At 37.6% G+C, this 20,415-nt stretch overlaps 1 protein-coding gene across 2 annotated transcripts in view; it reads right to left on the reverse strand.

The window, feature by feature from the left end:
• Positions 1 to 20,415, reverse strand: part of TNIP3 (TNFAIP3 interacting protein 3) — a 99,338-nt gene that overhangs the window by 41,765 nt on the left and 37,158 nt on the right. For both annotated transcript variants that reach the window (XM_032333310.1, XM_032333309.1), the window contains exon 3: positions 6,411 to 6,531. In XM_032333310.1, the coding sequence (XP_032189201.1) occupies positions 6,411 to 6,531 (121 nt within the window). The remainder of the gene's footprint in view (positions 1 to 6,410; positions 6,532 to 20,415) is intronic.

Genomic DNA, 20,415 nt, shown 5'->3' on the forward strand with positions numbered 1-20,415 from the left:
TATGAATTGGCTTGACCTTAGAGATTATATCCAAACAAAATCTTACCAGTTTCCACCACCACTTGCCTAGAGATTAACTTCTACTATGAATAACTAGTCATCTGCAAAGAGAAATTTAGCTTCCAAATCCTATAATCCTACTTGAATTAATTTTTTTTTCTCTTCTCAGTGAGAACATTAATTCCTTATCATGCAATATCACTGCAGATAACTTTATTTTTCTCATACTTTGCTCATGTGTTTCCTCATCTTCATTCATGTATGCATTCTTATAACAACTATTTATTGATTATGGGTTATGGATTGGGTACTGTGCTAACTATAGATATAAAGATGAACAAAACAGACAGGTCTTTCACATATTTTCTGGTTTTTGAATATAAATCTGAAGATCCAAGGGACCACTCCATTGAGGATGGAAATGCTTCTGTGTCATTTTATAATCAACAAGTAATTAGCTTGGACATTTCAGGTAAAAGAGCTTACTTCCTTCCTGAGACAATACATACCAACATCATATGCATAAATATGGATACTATTTTTTAAATATAAATTATAAGTATGTATAATTAAGAAAAAGCATATGTATATAAAGATGATGCTTGGAGGGGTGCCTGGATGGCTCAGTCCATTAAGTGTCTGACTCTTGGTTTGGGTTCAGGTTGTTATCTCAGGATTCTAAGATCCAGCCCCACATCAGGTGCCACATTTAGTGAGGAACCTGCTTGAGATTCTCTGTCTCACTCTCCCTGTGACCCTCCCCCCCCAAATAAATAATACATTAAAAAAAATTACATAGCTATCACTGCTGAAATTAGATAATGAGATTCAAAGAAGCAGCTAGTTATTATTTGAGAAAAATAAAAAAAAAAAGATTGGAGGAGCTCAAGATCATCCTACTAGCATTAAAATAATGAAGAAGAAGAAGAAGAAGATGATGATGGTGATGATGGCAATAATGCTCATTTAACCCTTTATACTTACAAACTGCTTTCACATTTTCACTTACTTTATATTTTTATCATTTCCATTTTACAAATGAGAAAACAATATTTTGATCTTCAAAATTGCATTTTGATAAAGAATACTAGCTTAGCTTTAAAAAAAGGGAAATAAGGAAAGGGAAACTTTTTTTTTCAACAATGTGGTTACAGAAAACGTGTGTCAACTTACTGTAGTTTGTAGGAAGTTTTTCTTTTATAATCTTTCCAAGAGTCATAAGTTTATATTACTCTCTGAATCATCAAAAGAACTTTCCCAGGGCCTTTTATTTTGGGAAGAATGTCCAGATCTAGAATTTATTCTTAGTTACCGGGAAATCCTTCCTCAGCTTGTGCCAGAATTACTGAAAGCCAATTTCAGGTGCTGCCTCTTATTTAAAAACAGAAGAAAAAAAAAAAAAAAAAAGAGGAAAAGGAAGACGAATCCAAAGACAAGACAAACTTCTTAAACAAATTCAATTCTAGTGGATCTTTTTAAAATTTGGATAGCTTTTCTTCTTACTCCCAAATTGCATTTTTATTTCCAAGAGTTACAATAAATTACAAGAATTTATTTCTATATTTTTTGGACAAATGCATTTCAATTCTCCTCCCCCTTTCCATTGTATTTTAAGACTGACAATTACAGGGTCACAAAAGAATATTCATACATTAATTTTCTTATAGTATTAGGACCATGTTTTGGTTTAGTGTCACTTATATTTTTAACATTAATTTTGGAATATGAATATTATTCTCACTTAGACCATTTTGTTTTAGATATTTATTTATTTATTTGAGAGAGAAAGGGAGAGAGAGAGAGAGACAGTGCATGCATGCATATTAGTTGGGAGAGGGACAGAATCTTAAGCAGACTCTGCGCTGAGCATGGAGCCCCACTTGGGGCTTGATCTCATGATCCAGGAATTCATGTCCCGTGAGATGATGACCCATGAAGATCATGACCTGAGCTGAAACCAAGAGTCTGAGCCACTCAGACACCCATCACTTAGACAATTATTTTTCTTTTGCCTACAAGACCTTCAGTGCTCTTTGCTCACCAACTGTCTATTTCAACTCTCCCAAATATTAAAGAATGCTCTTATACTTATGGAGTTCCTCATGTTCATCAATAATGTTTTTCTGTTTCCTCACAGCAATGAGTCAGTCTGTTCATTTTCTTGAGCGAAAAAGGGAACTTGACATATGTCTTGGGGCCTTTCATTAAATCATATTTCTTTCATTCAGCTACACTTTTTCCTATCTCTTAAGTTATAAAGAAATTTATTTTCTGCTCCTGGAAAGAGATTTTACTGATCTTATGGTTACTTCATTCAGTGAAAAAAGGGAGACACCCTCCATAGTCTCACTGTCATTGGCTAACCCTTGTCTTACACCAAAAATAAATTTTCATATACTTCTTTCAGTCCTATAGATATCTCAGTGAGAATGCAAAAGTTTTTGTTTTGTTTTGAATGTAGGATTCCCTCCTGTGCAGTTCTTTTGGATAAATAGTAGTTCAGCTGAGATTCCAACTGGAAACTAAATTGTGTTCATTCAAGCAATGAAGTTTTTGAAGATACCTTCAGACAACAACTGAGGAAGATGTGTTTGAAGTCTGTTGGGATGCAGAGAGACTCCCAGGGGTTGTTCCTGGGAAACTTTTCTCAAAGAGAGAGTGAAAGCACAGTTTGTTGTTGTTGTTGTTGTTGTTTTGTTTTGTTTTGTTTTTTCTTTGTCAAATATTTTATTGGGGGAGGTTCACATATTCTGACCTTGTCTTAGACCAGAGGATGACAAGAAGGTGATAGGAGCACTGGGACCCTGAAATGGCTTAGATGGAAGCTGCAAGAACCATGTCCAAAAGTCTGTTCCTCAATGCCTCAGTTTCCCCTTTATGAAATGGGAGAAGTATATTCCCTTCTGGGTCTGAATCACTGTTCGAGAAGATAAAAGTGGGGTAAAAGCCACAAGAAAGAGTTTCCCCACTCCCAGAACCTACTATGAAGCTCCTACCTCACACCATGGAGCCACAAAAAGGGAATCTAGAAAATGAGGATAAAGATAGCCATATTTAAGTGTTGTTATAGATCTCAAGCATAATATAAAATACCTCCATAGCTATCATGGTAGTTGACCTACAAATACTAGATTCTCTCCCTATTGTTTTATTCTAAATATAAGTAGGGACTAGACCCTGGAGGATTTTATGTATTAAGCCAAGGCATTGGACTTTATGATGTAGGTATGATGGTCTACTTTTAAGTTCTAAGGATTTGCACATTAGCAAGATCCATATTGATAAATATGGATTAATGTGGAATAAAACTTAAGAAGGGCGACTAGGCATCTCCTGGGGATAGTCTAGGCAAGAGATAATGAAAATCCAAACCATGGCACAGAAGGAAGGGTGAAGGGAAAAAAAATGAAGTCCAAAGATTTTACCAAGGTAAAAGAGGTAAGAACTTGAGGGTCCAGGGTGAAGACTGGCATTATTCTATGAATGCCTCCTGGGTTTGGACAGCTTGGTAGCCCTGGATTATACCTGAGTTTGGATAACTGGATAAAAAAAATGATCCATTCATTAGTGTGGGAAATGTAGAGAGGAAAAAGCAAGCAGTTTTAACAGGAAAGATGTTGAATTCATTTTGCAACTACTGAGTGAAATGGATGTGCATGAAGAAAAGAACTCCAAGTTTAGGAAGCTATATGTGTGTAGAGTCACTGGCCTATATTTTGTAGTTTAATGAGCCAAGGACTATGTATAGATCCCTGGGTAACACTAATACAACACAGGCACATTATATAAGTGAAGCCAGTGAAGGTGAATGAAAAGGGAAGATTGGAGAAAAAAAGTTGTAGGTAGGGGAGAGGGAGGGGTAATGAGAGATTGATTTTATAGCTGTTGATGGAGAAAGACATTTTTAAAAGGTTGAATTAGGAAATAGCATCAAATGCATGAGAGAACAAGTGAAAAATCAGATGCAAAATGACCATTGGGTTTTTCAAGGCAAAGCTTATTAGTGATGTGATAAGGGGCTGAAAAGTTTTGAATGTCCCGATCAATAAGCTTGGATATGATGCGCAAGAATAAGTTAGAACATTATCCATAAAATAATATGGGATCTCACACATGCTTAAAAGTGGAGGAGTGCTAAGCATATTTTAAGCTGGTGAGAGGTGATGGGGTTACTGAAGATACAGGAGCCCAAATGCCATGGAGGGATTTGTCCTATCACCGAGTGGTGATAGGACAAGTTCAGCTCTGTCCTCACAGCTTTCAGCAACTCATTGCAATTTTACTCCTCTCTTTCATCTCCCACTGTTCATGCCATACCTTCTGCAAATTCCTTAAATACTGGATCTCACCTTTCACCTTCTCACTTTCTCCAGATGTTTTTCTCCAGATCTCATACTTCTCAAGGAAAAAACAAAAACAAAAAACAAACAAAAAGAACACAGCAAAGCAAACCATCAGCTTGGAATCTGCAGCCCTTTGCCTGGATGTGTGGTGTGTAGGAAAATGAGCAAATTTCATCAGGGAATTGATGGGAGAAGCAGTATATTAAAGAAAGATAACAAGTTTTGGGTAAGTTCCCTAAATAGGGGGAACTAATTACCAAGAGGATGACGATGAGGATGTAGAAGAGGTCTTTACCATATGAGGAGAAATCCAGAGGACAAAATGAACAGAGTTGGGAGGAAGTCAGTCATGAGCAAATGGGTCTCAGGGGCTCATAATCAAAACATATGAGGATCAGGGTACTGGAGGGGATTCAAACTCTCGTCATAAAGTAGACAAGAAAGCTACTTGAGAAAAGCATACATTTCCATGAAGGAGGAAAATCCTAACTGGGAGTTAGAAATGGTATATATGAGGGTTCAGAGGAAGAGGTGAGATGAGAAAAGGAGAAATAAGCCTTCCATGGCTCTAACCATCCACAGACATTCATTTCTTTCTTTAAAAATAGATACTACTTGGGGCGCCTGGGTGGTTCAGTGGGTTAAGTGTCTGACTCTTGATTTCAGCTCAGATCATGATCTCGGGATTGTGAAATCGAGCCCCACAGCCCAGTTTCGTGCTTAGTGAGGAGTCTGCTTGAGATTTTCTCTTTCACTCTGCACCTCCCCCTGACTTGTGCACTCTCTCTTTCTCTCTCTAAAATAAATAAGTAAATCTTGAAAAAAAAAAAAAGATACTGTTTTGTCAGGAACAGGTGAGTTTCTAAACAGGAAAAAGTATGTAGATACCAAACACACACAATTCTATATTTATTAAATGAATGAAAAAAAAGGTAGAGGTGTATCTGCAGCATATTCTTAAAGACAAAAGAGGTAGGTTCAATGAACTGGGTGTGTGTGTGTGTGTGTGTGTGTGTGTGTGTGTGTGAAAAAGAGAGACACAGAGAGATCTCAAATGCTAAGAGATGTTCTCTTCGGAGTGGTGGGCCAAGAGATTTCACTGAGGTCCGGAGTTTAAACCTTATTTAATTCCAGGGTCTTCTTTAAGAGAAAAAGATATAAGTGTATGAAAGCAACTTAGGTGCATAATTAAATATTTGTCTATGAGATCCAAGCTATAAAAATCTCTGTATGGATTTTTATAGTTGAAAAGATCATTAGAGATGGTTTCTAATCAGGAGGGCTACAGAGCTTGAGTTCGTGTGGTCATTTATGATGCATTTCAAGAAAGTCATCCTCAAGATTCCTAGCCTGACCTTACCCTTGAATTTTATTTGCTTCTATGAAGCACCATACAAAAGTATCCTGAAACAAGAAGCAATTCATAGCTGGACAACTCCTTCTATTTGAAAAGCCTGTTTTTTCTTTTAAAAAACAGACAATGTAGAGTGCCTGGGTGGCTCAGTCAGTTAAGCGTCTGCCTTCAGCTCAGGTTATGATCCCAGGGTCCTGGGATGGAGCCCTGCATTGGGTTCCTTGCTCAGTGGAGGGTCTGCTTCTCCTTCCTCTTTCACTCCGCCTGCTTGTGCTCTCTCTCTCTCTTTCTCTCAAATAAATAAAATCTTTAATTTTTTTTTAAATGTTAAAAAAAGACAATGAATTGTACTGATTTTAGTAATCCAATGTAAGAATGTTTACACAAATTGGGTGACTTAACTCCTCCAAAAAGAGATGTTGCTGTATTTGACATTCTTTTTCATAGCCTGAGCTTGTCCTTACTTCCCTGCAGCAACACTTGCCTGCCTGGCATCACACTTTAAATGGCAAAGTGTTTCTGCTGAAGGGTTTCCTCAGTAACAGGAAGTGACTGTGTAAGAGAGGTTTTATAGTGGTTGACTTTATCCTCTCAGTCATCAAGGAAGTACATTACTGTAAATGATTTGGGGACTGTCCCCATAAATTCTTCTGGGTGAACACACTGTTGAAGAGTGTTTTGAGAAAACGTAGAAAAAAAAGGTGGTTTCTTACCTTTAGGGAACATGAATTTCTGTGACTTGGTATGGCTCCCAGGGTCGCCCCTTTAAGATCAGGAGAAGCATTCCTCTCAATCAGATCTCGGATTTTATTGTCTAATTCCATGCTTTCACATCTGCGTGGGGGGAATGGGAAAGGCACATTTTATAAAGCCAATTAAAAATTATTTTAGGGTACAATGAGTTTTCAATGGCATGGAGGTGTACAGTACCTTTCTAGAGTCTCCCAATCTCTGATCTCATTTTGTATTAGTCCATGCCATTAGAATACTTCAAGGAACACGGGAGTTTAATTTTCACTTTCTTGCACATTTATACAAAATGATAAAGTAAGAGGTAGACAGGTTTAGGCATTTTCACAGTCTGATAACAATGACCAGAACTGAGCACTTACAGTGAACCGGGTGACCTACAGTTTCTTACTCAGTGGCATAAGAGTCCATTGAAGTATCACCCATACCCACATTTTACAGTTAACCAAACTTGGATTTAGGAAATTAACCAACTTACGAATTTATGCAAAGTCAGATGCTGGCAAGAGAAAACTCAAATCTATAGGATTCTATAGCCTCTGTATGTGCATGTGCCTGTGCCTATGTTTTATTACTATTTTTTTTTTTACTTTTTTACTATTTTATTTTTTATTTGTTCCTTCCAGTTATGTTGAGCAATAATTGTTATAGATTACTGTATAAGTTAAAGTATGATGGTTTGATTTACATATATTGTGAAATGATTACCAAGATAGGGTCAGCTAATATTCATCTTCTCATATAAATACAATAAAAAGAAAAGAAAGAAACATTTCTCCTTGTGGTGAGAACTCTTATGATCTACTCTCTTAACAACTTTCCCATATATCCTACAGCAGTGTTAGCTCTAGTCATCATACTATACATGGCATCTCTAGTCCTTATCTTATAACTGCATATTCGTATCTTTTGACCACCTTCCTCCAGTTGGCACTCCCCCACCTGCTCTGGTAACCACAAATCTGATCTCTTTTTCTGAGAGTTTGGTGGGGGTTTTCCAATCTTGTGTTTTTTTGTTTTATTTTGTTTTGTTTTGTTGTTAGATTCCACATATAAGTGAGATCACATAGTACATACAGCATTTGTCTTTCTCTGTCTGACTTATTTCATTTAGCATAATGCTTTTAAGGTCCATCCATGTTGTCACAAATAGTTGTATTTCCTTTCCTGACTGAATGATATTCTATTGTATAGGGACAGCTGAATGGTTCAGTTGGTTAAGCGTCTGCCTTTAGATCAGTTCATGATCTTAGGGTCCTGGGATCACGCCCCATGCCAGTCTCCCTGCCTTTCCACTCTTCCTTACTTGGGCTCTCTCTTTTCCTCTCTCTCTCTCTCAAATAAATGAAATCTTTAAAAAAATTATGCACACACACACACACACACACACACACACACACAAATTCCCACCACGACTTCTTTATCTATTCATCACTGATGGACAGTTAGGTAGTTTCTATGTCTTGGTTATTATCAATGATGATGTAAAGCCTGTTTCTTAACCATTCTTGATATATGTTTGCAATTAACCTGAGAACATATGCCTAAACAATTATTTGCTACCAAATGGAAGTAATATATTAGGGTCAAAGATTAATTACCTTAAAAAGAATCTAGTCCAATGGTTATCATTTATGAGAACTAGAATGAATTGCTCACCTTGCCATGACCATTAGTTAATAACACCAAGATTTAAACTAGATTTTCTTTTTTTTTTTTAATTTTATTTATTTGACAGAGAGAGAGAGCACAAGCAGGGGGAGTGGCAGGCAGAGGGAGAGGCAGGGTCCCCATTGAGAAGGGAGCCCAATGTGGGATTCCATCTCAGGACCCTGGGATCATGACCTGAGCTGAAGGCAGATGCTTAACTGACTGAGCCACCCAGGTGCACCTAAACCAAAATTTCCGACTTAAGTCTATTTTTCTGTCTCATCTGTCCCATGTTATGTGATAGAGAAAATTTCTCACTAAAAACACAATTCACAAGAAAAATGTATACATTGATTCTTCTTTATATACATATATATACAGAAGAATCAATGTATACATTTATATATATATATGTATATATATATATATATATTTTTCCCCCTGCCTTATAATTTCTTAATGGGTAAAAATTACCCTTAGATTGGGGTAGGAAATCTTTTAGGAGTACTTTTCCAAATAGTCTGCACATAAAATAAATGCATCAGTTGATGACCTAGGTGTAGACCTATGTGGAAGAGGTTACTTGGCTTGTCTGCCCAACCTGCCACCTTCTTTGGGAGTGACTCTTAGGAGCAGACTCTGACAGTCACGCCTTCTTGACCTCACTTCTTTACCTCACTTCTTTGGTTGTAACTAATTGAACCAAGAGAAAACAACTGATCCCAGCCAAGAGATTCTCCTCTGTGTGCAGAGAGCTATGGGTAGGAAAATTCAGGGCAAAATTCAGGGAAAATTCAGAGTCTTGACAATTTTCTATTTTTTTTTTTTAAGATTCTATTTATTCATTTGAAAGACAGAGATCAAAAGTAGGCAGAGAGGCAGACAGAGAGAGAGGAGGAAGCAGGCTCCCCACTGAGCAGTGAGCCCAATGCGGGGCTCGATCCCAGGACCCTGGGATCATGACCTGAGTGGAAGGCAGAGGCTTTAACCCACGGAGCCACCCAGGTGCCCCGACAATTTTCTATTTCTGAATAATCCTTTTCTAAGGCATAATTGCCTTCCCACCCTTATATTCTGGGAACCATTCCATGTCCTCTAGTGAATTATCTCTGTCTTTTTGTTTTTATATATAATCTAGCTTTGCTTGGTTTCTGTTATCTGTGATATAAAATCCCTAAATAATATATCTTGACCTTTGTATTTATTTTTTCTTTTAAAAGATTTTATTTATTTATTTATTTGACAGAGAGAGGCCTGGCGAGGGAGGAAACACAAGTAGGGAGATTGGAGAGGGAGAAGCAGGTTTCCTGAGGAGCAGAGAGCCTGATGTGGGGCTCAATCCCAGGACCCTGGAATCATGAGCTGGGCTGGAGGCAGACGCTTAATGACTGAGCCACACAGGCACCCTGACCTTCATATTTATATTTATTTTTTCTCTCAGGCTGTGAACTTGCACCTCATGCCCCACATATGATGTCACTGTACGTTACAAGCTACTGGGTCTAGGGTAAAATTCTTCATGGCCCAAACTGTTACATAGGCATGACATTGAGTCTGCAATTGTTTCCCACAACCCTCTGAGAAGAGTTGCAAAATTCCTTTGAAAACTCCCTCAAATCCTTCAGATTAGAGTCCCAAATAGCCTTGGGATTGAACTAAACCAAAGGCTAAGCCCCTGAGGCAGTTTTCAGACCAAATCTGAACCAGAATTGCCTATCACCAGCTCACAATACTTTCTGTCACAACATCCCTCTGTGGCAAACATGTTCCTAAGCCCTTTCAAACCCCAGACAGGATCTCCACTTTGGTATGACCCATTAACACCCAGCCCCAAGATGATCTAGCTCCCTTGCTATGTTTCTGAGCTCATCTTCTCTTCCCCTCCTACCTGGGTTTTTTTTTTTTTTTTTTCTTTTAATCTTCCATGCACTCTTACCCCATCACAGGGTACAGAACATGCTAAGCACAAAGCCCACTCTGGGGACTTGGTGTTTGCTATTACTTCCACAAAACCTGCTCCCCACTGCCACTCAGGTCCTGCCTCAAAAATCACTTTAACAAGAAAACCTCTTCTGACTAATGCATCTGAAATAGCTTTTTCATACCTATCACTACTATCCCTTAATTCTGTTTCATTTTCTTCTTAGAATTTTCTATTATTTTGATTTTTTATGTATTTGCTCTTCCCTCTGACACCCACAGAGTTCCCATATATGCCCCAGAAAAGAAGGACCTTTGATTTTATTCAGCTGCTCTGCTCCTTGGCACATAATATGAACTCAATAAATATCTGTCATTAAATAAATGTGACTGTGATAAAATTTAACTCACAACACCTAACAACTCAAATCTAGCCACTAAATTATGATGCTTATTTAAAATGTATGTGAATAACCTCAAACTCATAAGACTGATAAAGTTGAGATATAAATCATGAAGCAAGGAAACACTAAGAGTTGCTTTCTAATGGACACTTGAGCTCAGTTATTACTGTCTTCATGGCTGCCTTGTATTTTGTTCATTTGTTTATTTTTTTGTTTTTTAAGTAGGCTCCATTCTGGGACTTGAACTCACAACCTTGAGATCAAGACCAAAGCTGACATCAAGAGTTGGATGGTTCACTGACCAAGCCACCCAGGTTCCCCTGCCTTGTTCCTCTATACTTGTATTATGTGCATTCTTCAATGTTCAGCGATAATTCATTGAGTATTCACTATTGCAGGGTACTCACTTTTCACAGAAACAATCACATGGTATTGATTCTCACATTGTCTCAACTTTAATGGTGAACATGGTTAGATGCCAACAGCCACCACTTCCTTTTTGATTTGGACAAGTGAGTAAACGTTTTGCTTCTGAGCAGGGACCTTGTTCCCTCTCTTGAGTGTGGGACTCAGAATAATAGCCAAAGACAGAGGGTCTTATGAGGGTGGTGGTCCCTGGACTTGGTGAAGAATGAGCCTCCATGTGGTGACTTTTTGCTACAGGAAGAGGAGAAGTGACAGCAAAAAAGAAGAGAACCACGTGGTGGTGACCAGAGGCAAGGAGCTCCTGGTCATATATATAGAGCTGGTGGGTCTCAGTGTTGACCACTGTGGCAGGGACAGGGCTTGAGTACTCAGGACCCCACCTGGGTACTGAAAGAACACAGGAAGGGGTGGGACTCCAGAGATCTTACCGCAGTGAGCACTTGCGCTTATTTCTCACTGGCATTGTTATGGCCATTGTTGTCACTATAATGAGTATACCTCAGAACGTACAGTCGAAGCCTCTGAAAGAAGCATTAGATGCAGTGGAAAGTAGAATATAAGCCTTAAGAGTTGAACCTAATGATGGGACCTTGAGAGTCTCTTAGCTTCTCTGAACATTCTTGGTGTGGTTTATAAGAAGAGAGAAATACTGTTATATTGTGAGACTATCAGTAGGATTAGTGATAACATGTACAAGGGTTAGCCCAGGGCCAGCCCTGCTGTAGGTGCTCTATAATTGAGAGCACTCTTTTCATTCTGAGGGTGCTGCCCAGCTACCAAATGCTCTAACAAATGAGCTTGGAAAGTAAGAAAAATACATTTAGCATATATTGCTGAAAAGAAAAATAATTTAGAAAACACACACAAAAATCCAATTTGATTCACAAGATAAGCAAAAAGTTTAGTCACACCTTGGATAAAAAAAGATAGCCATGTTGCTATTTGGGTTTTAAACATTCTTAGCAAATCTCTTAGATTATTCTTTAATATAAGAATTTGTTAGATAAAATCATTTATTAGTGAAATTTGTTCTAGTTCATGAATTTCAACTGGCCTTAGATTTATTCTACCAAAAAAAAAAAAAACCAGGGGGCGCCTGGGTGGCTCAGTGGGTTAAGCCGCTGCCTTCGGCTCGGGTCGTGATCTCAGGGTCCTGGGATCGAGTCCCGCGTCGGGCTCTGGGCTTAGCGGGGAGCCTGCTTCCTCCTCTCTCTCTGCCTGCCTCTCTGCCTACTTGTGATCTCTCTCTGTCAAATAAATAAATAAAATCTTAAAAAAAAAAAACAGTACTTAACAAGGTTTATTTCTTTCTGTTAGGCTCAACAATGTGATAGTTGAGAGGAAGAATCAATTAAAGTTGATAAACTCTACTTTTCTCTTTAGATCATTAAATAATGATGATCATGCACCATAGTTATAGTTTTAATATAACATTTCAACTCTAGGTCCAGAGTTGTGTTAAAAATAATAACACTCTACCAAATTTTTATATACAAATAGAACAAAACCTACATGATCCTGCGTGAGTTTTACTGGGTACATATTATCCTCACTTTTGGATCTGTTTCCTGTTTCTACTTCTACCCCACTGATCAGATTGAGGTTTATGATTCCAATGACCTACATATACTCCAGTCCCTATTTCTTAATCACCATTATTTTTCATGGGAAAATTGAGCCTTAGGAAAGAAATGCTGGTGTGGTTGGGTGGTAGTCAGTTGAGTGTCTGACTCCTGGTTTCATTTCGGGTCATGATCTCAGGTTCATGATTTCATGGTCTTGAGATTGAGCCCCACTTCTGTTTCTATACTCAGTGCAGACTCTGCTTGAGATTCTCTGCCTCTCCCCCTCCCTCCCACTCACGTGTGGGCACGCTCTCTCTCTTTCAAATAAATAAAATCTTAAAAACAAAAACAATAAAAAACCTTTCTTTTTTTTTTTTAAGATTTTATTTATTTACTTGAGAGAGAGACAGTGAGAGAGAGCATTAACGAGGAGAAGGTCAGAGAGAGAAGCAGACTCCCCATGGAGCTGGGAGTCCGATGCGGGACTTGATTCCGGGACTCCAGGATCATGACCTGAGCCGAAGGCAGTCGTCCAACCAACTGAGCCACCCAGGCGTCCTAAAAAACCTTTCTTAAGGTCTCTCATTATAAGGGACAGGATAAGGATGCACTCTGAAGCCCAGGACATTTCACTCTATGGTGTGAATTGTCAACACAGAAAGACCATAAGAGTGCTATGTTATCCCCAAATAATTGAGTTGAGGTTTTCCATCTTGCTGAGTGTGTCTGCTTCAGCTTCAAAGAAAACAACCTACTGGGGTCTAAAGTGAAATGCAGCTGATTTACAAAGTCAGTTGTTAGGAGAGCTTTAGGAGACAAGGTATAAGGATCAGGTGTCTCACCTATGATCTATCTTCAATGTGACTCCTTTTCTCTAAGCTGTGAGTTCTTGGCCAAGGTGCATACATGAGATGCAGGTGGTACACAAATCATCCCAAATAAAAGTGAATATGAAATAATAGATGCATTATATGCTCATTGTCTCCCTCTAAAGGAAAGGTCTATAGTTTTTATCAAGTTCTGGACTTCCCCCAAAAAGCTGAAAGTTACTGACCCGACTTAAATTATTGTCATGAGTGAATATTGTAAAAAATCAAATCTCAGCATGGTTTTCTCTAAGAGTACACTTTAATTTCTTTTTTACCATGAATAAAGTACAGAAATTCATAAATGTCTCTTTGACTCAAACACTCTTACTAAAATTTTTATTTGACTTGGCTTCCCTGCTAAATCACAAGTGAACAGAGAATTACAGAGATAATATTGTTAAGCTCAGAGTTCTCTGAGGTGAGCATGACTGAATTCAATGAAGTCTAGTAAATCCCCATTGGACCCTGACTTATTCATAGTTTATTTTAAAATCACATGAATATAAATCTCCTGAATTATTATCCCTCATCCCTACCTTTCACATGCAAAAACAAACCAACATAGAAAAGTAAATAGAAATGGTATTAATATGAATCAGATTTTACCAGTAGGATAGTAAGTTAATCCAGTATGACAATGAAGCTTAAAAAAAAAAAGTTTCCCTAAATTATGTATGATGTGTGAGCTGATTTTCCCTAGACTACCACGAGGAAAAAATGATTCGCCCAGTGAGCAACCACAGAAAATAGGGAAAGAAGTGAACTATATACCAAATAGGTATATTTGGAGCCCTCAGACTTCTTTTACACATTCAAAAGTCTCCAGTACAGAGGCCTTAAAAAAATTATCCAGTTAAACAAAGTATAGAGCATGTCTTTGAATGTCATGGTTTAATAAGCTTATCCAAGGATTATTTCATTATTTAAATTTTACTATTTGATTAGAGCTTAGACATTTTTCATTTGTAGAAACCTCTCTGTTAGAAAAGATAATCCCAAAGGCTATGGGTTCCTGCTTTGTAGGGCATTAACTAATATCTTAGCATATTATTCTAACATTCCTTCATCAAATTGCCTATAACTACCCAGCTCCTCAAATGCTCTTTGAATGTGTCTTCTTATCTTCTGGGGTATCATTAATTAATGAGTTGAATTAAAACCATGAACAGAAGTTCACTTTAAGCTGTATGATGATCCTGTTTTCAACTTTTTGTGCATTGACGTTAATATCACTGGATATCTATACTTCAAAGTCATCAAGTTTCTAGTTGTTGATAATGACTCATGGTGAGCATGCAATCCAGATCGACCAGACTTGGTTTTGATGGTTATATGCTACGGTTGCATCATTGGTATTGGCCAGTAGTGTAAATTCCTGAAGAACATTATTTTACTCAACAGACAAAACAAATAACTACAATCTTGGAAATAACCTGAAATTCATTTCATTCATCACCTGCACTAGAACACACACAAATGAGGCACAGAGGGGTTAAAAGATGGATTGCAAAGCCAGGGCAAGAATTAAGGACACTAATGTTCTTCCTTCCTCCACATATACTCGCCCACTTCAAATGTCCACATTTCCTCCCAGCCTGCTGCCAAGGTCACATTTTGTGCTTTGATCTTACCTCCTAAGCCAAGACCTTTTAGGGAAGAATTTGAAGAACAAAGCACATTTGCAAATATAAGACAAGGAAAAGTCGATAGTGGGTCTTCTCTAATGGAAATGCTTCCAGATGTTCAAAGCCTGGGAATTGTAATCTTTGGTGACCCAGGAATGAGAAGTGTTGTCTAAAAGAGTATAATCAAAGAGTAATTTTTTAGGTTTTACTTTTTGTTATTATATTAGTACTCTGAATATGGTCCTGGCTAATGTGGAGAGAAACAAATTACTCTGTAATATGTGTTTTATAATATGTAATATGTGATATGTAATATATTACTTTGTAATATGTATATGTGTGCTAAATGAATAAGTCACAGTGTTTTAATTATTTTAGTAGTTGAGAACTTCAACAGTTGTGGCTTAAGAAGGTAGTAGAAGAAAAAATGATTACTCAGAGAGTTTTTAAAGTAGCATTGGCTTAAGGCAAGAACGAATATTTCTAAAGTTTTACCCAAGGTTATGTGGTTTAATAATTTAAATACTGTCTAAAAGTGGTCTTGGTATGCCTGATACTGAAGCGCAGAGGATGGGGTTATTTCTTAGAAACATGGAGTCTGTTATAGCCCTCAAATTGCATTCCTGGCTAGATCCCTACCTATCTCGTCCCTGCTTTTGAAATGTGCCAGGTTGCTGAACTAATGCGCCTCCTACCCAAGGCAGAGCTCCTGGGCTGCACCCACGAGGAGCATGCGCACAGAGAAGCCAGGTTGGAGAATAGATACAGAGCTGCGGCAAGTGCTGGTCAGGCCACGGAAGGGCACCAGTGAGTAAAGCTATGTAGAAACCACATCCTCCTAACAGTTACCCTACTGAGTTGGCATTTCACTGGAGCTGTTCTGTACAGGTGAAGCCCTCTCTTTCACAAGGGCAGAAGGACAGAGATAGGATATAGCCTCGGGAAATATTCTAATATGTGCATACACTGGCCTCCTTGCTTGGCTTAATGTTAGCCATCCTACGGTTCTCACCTTAAATATGGGAGGGAAACTGAATCGTAGATTGCATGGGATAGTCCAACTCTGTATTTCCATCACAACCTGCCTTTCTCCCATTACAAAGCTTATTACGCTTTATCGTAATTGTGTGTTTGCTTACTTACATGCATTCTCCATTCGATTATATGCTTCTGGAGGCAGGGACAGATTTAGCTTGCTAATCCATCTACATACAGATCCACGCCAGGATTATTAAATATTGCACTAGAGAACGAATAGTTAAGAACAACTAGATCTTAAGTCAACAAAGATAGAAGGTAGTCCTGAAGAAGCTTTTATTAAAAGTCATGTATAGGCTGTCCCTCTGTCCTTTTTAGAGTGTTTTTATCCACGACGATATCTATGTTATTTTTTCCCTCATCATGTCAATACATTTGCCTCTGAGAAAAGGAGCTGACAAAGACTTACAGCTATGAATATCGTGAAAGGGACACAACTTTCTGCTACAAAGTAGTTTCAGGCATCAGTAGGCAGGGTTCAGGAGATATTTCTGAGTGGCAATTTCCAGTTAATTAATTAAACTCACAGTCACATCAACGCTTGAGAAGAAACATAAATAAGGGTTCAAAAGCAAGTATTAAGCACAGTTCTTTACTAACACTCTCTGAGTTTTGACGAGAGGAAAATGATACCACTCTAGATCTCATCATGAAGAGCGCTCTGTGTTGAGATGTGAGTTCTTCTACCCCAGAGAGCAAGGATCCAAGAAGTGGAAAATGAAGAAGAGGAAGAAGTTAAGCAAACATTGCTATTCTGCCTATCATTTATCACAGAGTTATAAATAACACAAAATGCCCTCTTGGACAAGGCTGCAGGAAGAACACAGCCTCACAGGTTTGCCGACCGATGGTGGGGGGAGGGGAGGCAAGCAAAGAGTCCTTGGTATTTTTGTTGTTATTTTTGTTTTAATATGGGATACTATCATTAGGGTTTGTTTGTTTGTTTGTTTAAAGTTTCGTTCTCTTCAAGAAGCAGAGTATAAAAAGTGAATAATCTTAAAGATTGAGGTGATAGGAAACTTTGTCCCTAAGCACCATTATGAAAAGCAAGTTAAGCCTTGCTTTTCGAGACAAGAAGACCTTGGCACTTACTCTACCATTTGTATTACCTAGTCAGTGCTTTTGAATATTGTTCTGGAGTATGAATATTCTCATATTGACTTCTTGATGAACATCTGGAAGAGAACAAATTAAACTAGATATTCACGCACAGAAAAATCATATTTTTTTTGTTCATGTTGAACGGTGGCAGAATATCCCATTCCAAAATATGCCACTCCAGCATGAGGATTGTTTTTGAACTAAAGTCACTTGGAAAACAGCAGACGGAAGGAAGGCATTCGGATCTCCCCTTTTCTTCCCGAAAACTGAGATAAGACTCCTTTTGAAAGATGCCTTCCCTCTACTAGGGGAAAAGAAACATTCCTATTATCCAGGCCAGGAAGACTGAGCGAATTCTCCACAAACAGACCTTGTTAAAATAATTCTCATTTTCCTTTAGCTTTGCTATATATTTTACATTTCCACAAAACCTTCTCTTTGTTCAGCCTAGTAGAAAAGCATTTAGGTTTCGCTCTTTCTTTGGCTCTTCATTTCCACAGAAGGGCTCCCATATCACAGAAACATTTGTATATTTTTCTCTTGTAAACTTTCATTACAGAGCCCCAGCCAAGCCCTAAAATGGGCAGAAGAAAGAATTTACCTTTCTTATAAATAAGAATTTCAACAGGAATATTTTGGTATATTTTGCAGTTGAGTCCATATCAAAAAACAAAAGAGGTAAGTTAGGCCTGGGATTTTCATCTGATGTAACGACATTCTTGTGTTGACTGTGGTTTTCCTTTAACTTCTAAAAAAGTATCTCAAATCTCTACACAACATCAACTTGTGACTAGGAAGACTGAAAGACTAAAGTTTGAGTCATATCTAATTAATTATAATACTTCCTCTTGTACCTCAAATGATGTTTCTTGACCATGTATTTAGGTAAGTGTTACCATCAAACGACAAAGCAGTATCACCTTAAAACTATTAAATCACTGTTGCTAAAGTTGAACTTCATTGGGACAAATATTTGAAAGGACTTTCTATTTTAAAGAAGCAGCTATTAGCAAAATGATTTCATTCAAATTCTTTTAAATTATATCAAAGATGGCGAGAGATGCTTTTAATGTCAATATCTGAGGTACTAAGTAATTTAGACACTAAATTCCAGAGCTTTATAAAAATTTTAGAATAGTTGATCTTTCTAAATGATCATTAAAAAATACTTATGTAAACTATATCTGCTTAAATGTGATTTTTTCTTTCACATCTGTTTTGGAGTTTCATTAAAGCATGGTTGCCATTCTTGGTTTTAATTTATGAGCCATCTGTGGATTTGGAGTGGCCTACAGCATACAGAGGTGCAGAGCCAAGTGAAGACTGGCAAGTGAGGCAGCTTGCTCATCGGAATCCACACTGGTCTGTCTACGGACATTAAAGAAATGATGGAATAAGTTATGAAGACATTTGTTGTGTCAGAAATTTGGGGGATATTTCATAACAGTTTTTCCAAAGGTCGCAAACTGACATGAGAATTTAATTTCTTCTGGTATCTTCTGACAGCACATTTCCAATTCTTTTGTCTAACTCATCAGGTACGTGCTGACTTTTTGTTAGCTCCCTTGCATGTTTTCTTAAGGCGGTACCTAATAGGCTGAATTATCACATGGTCAGCTATTATCATGTGTGGGGTAATCCTATGGATCTTCTGAGAACTGTGTCTGAAAAGTACAGAAATTTAAATAGATTCCTCTGTTGGAAAGACTGTGTTGATTGAATAAAGCCTCTAGAGGGCACTCTGCATTCAGTTCAGGTAGAAACTAGTTTCTCACGTTGCTCACATTTTCATTTTGAATTTTACAGAAGAGGGAGAGAGGAGAGATGTGTAGTGTACACATGTGTGATAATTGTAGCTTACTTCTGTTTTTTTTCCTTTTAAAGTCTTTTAATAAAAATTGTATTCAATTTTCACTAAAGTTGTTTTTTTTTTTTTTTTTTTTTAATGTTGCAATCATTGTTTAACACTCATGTAAATAGACTTACACCAAATAGATTTCCTCCTATAATGGTTAGTTGGTTTATTAAAGGTAGCAATAGTCCCTATTTACCTTTTTTTTCTTTGCAATGTTCATATGAATGTGAAATTGATGAACCTAGAGTTTCTTCTTGTGCCAAAAATTAGGAAGTATTCAGAAGACTGGTTAAAATGGAATAATTTTAGGACACCTGGGTGGCTCAGTGGGTCAAGTGTCTTTGGCTCAGGTCATGATCTCAGATCCTGGGATGGAGTCTGGCATGAAGCTCCTTGCTCAGTGGGAAGTCTGTTTCTCCCTCAGCCTTCCCCTCCCCGCTGCTTGTGCTCTTATTCTCAGACAAATAAATAAAATCTTAAAAAAAAAAGGGGGGGGGACAATTTTAGGGACACCTAGTGGCTCAATCAGCTGAACCGATTTTGGCTCAAGTCATGAGCTCAGGGTCAAGGGATCGAGCCCCGTATCTAGCTCTTGCACTCTACTCAGAGTCTGCTTATCACTTTCCCTCTGCTTCTTCCCTGGCTTTCTCTCTCTCTCTCTCTCTCTCTCTCAGTCTCAAATAAATAAATAAATAAATAAAATCTTTTAAAAAACAAATGGGACAATTTTAGCATTAAAATAAATAATGATAAGAATGCATTATATTTCATTAAATAAAATAGGAACTCACTAATTTATACATACACAAATTTTAAAATGAACAGAAATGGGAACAAAAGAAATATTTTCTTTACATTGGAATGCCTACTAATAAATGTAAAAGAAACTATGGTCTTAGAAAATCAATATTTGACACCCATCACAGTAACAATTCAAATTGAGAAATATCAATGGATGCTAACAGTAGTGGCTCAACTTTTGATGAAGAATGGAATATTTACATAATTTCATGGGATCTCCCACCCCAATACTTAGTGAATACTGGAGGAAATACTAAAGAATAACTTCACATTGGAGAATCTTGATAGGCATCACCTTAGTCCAAATGATAAAGGTTAAAATTACCAGTAATGAGAAAAATTTAAACTGTGACCATCTGATGGGATGCATTAAAAACACACAGCTTCACATCTGTGATATTCCTGCCCCAAATGCATACTCTGCATCTAACTATGAGGGACATTAGACAAAAGCTAACTGAGAGACATTCTACTGAATATCAGGCCTATAAAGTGTCACATCATGAATGTCAAGCAAAGACTGGGGAACTATCTCAGACTGAAAGAGGCTTAAACTCATGAAAAATAAATGCAGTGTGTGATCTTGGATTGCATCCTTTTTTTTTTTTTTTTCCTATGAAGGGTATGAACCAGAAAATTGGCAAAAAATTGAATGGGTTTGAGGGTTAGGTGGTAGTATTGTATCAGTTTGGTTCACTTTCTGATTTTGACGTG

Source organism: Mustela erminea, chromosome 2, assembly GCF_009829155.1.
Source record: "Mustela erminea isolate mMusErm1 chromosome 2, mMusErm1.Pri, whole genome shotgun sequence".
NCBI classification, from domain to species: Eukaryota; Metazoa; Chordata; class Mammalia; order Carnivora; family Mustelidae; genus Mustela; species Mustela erminea.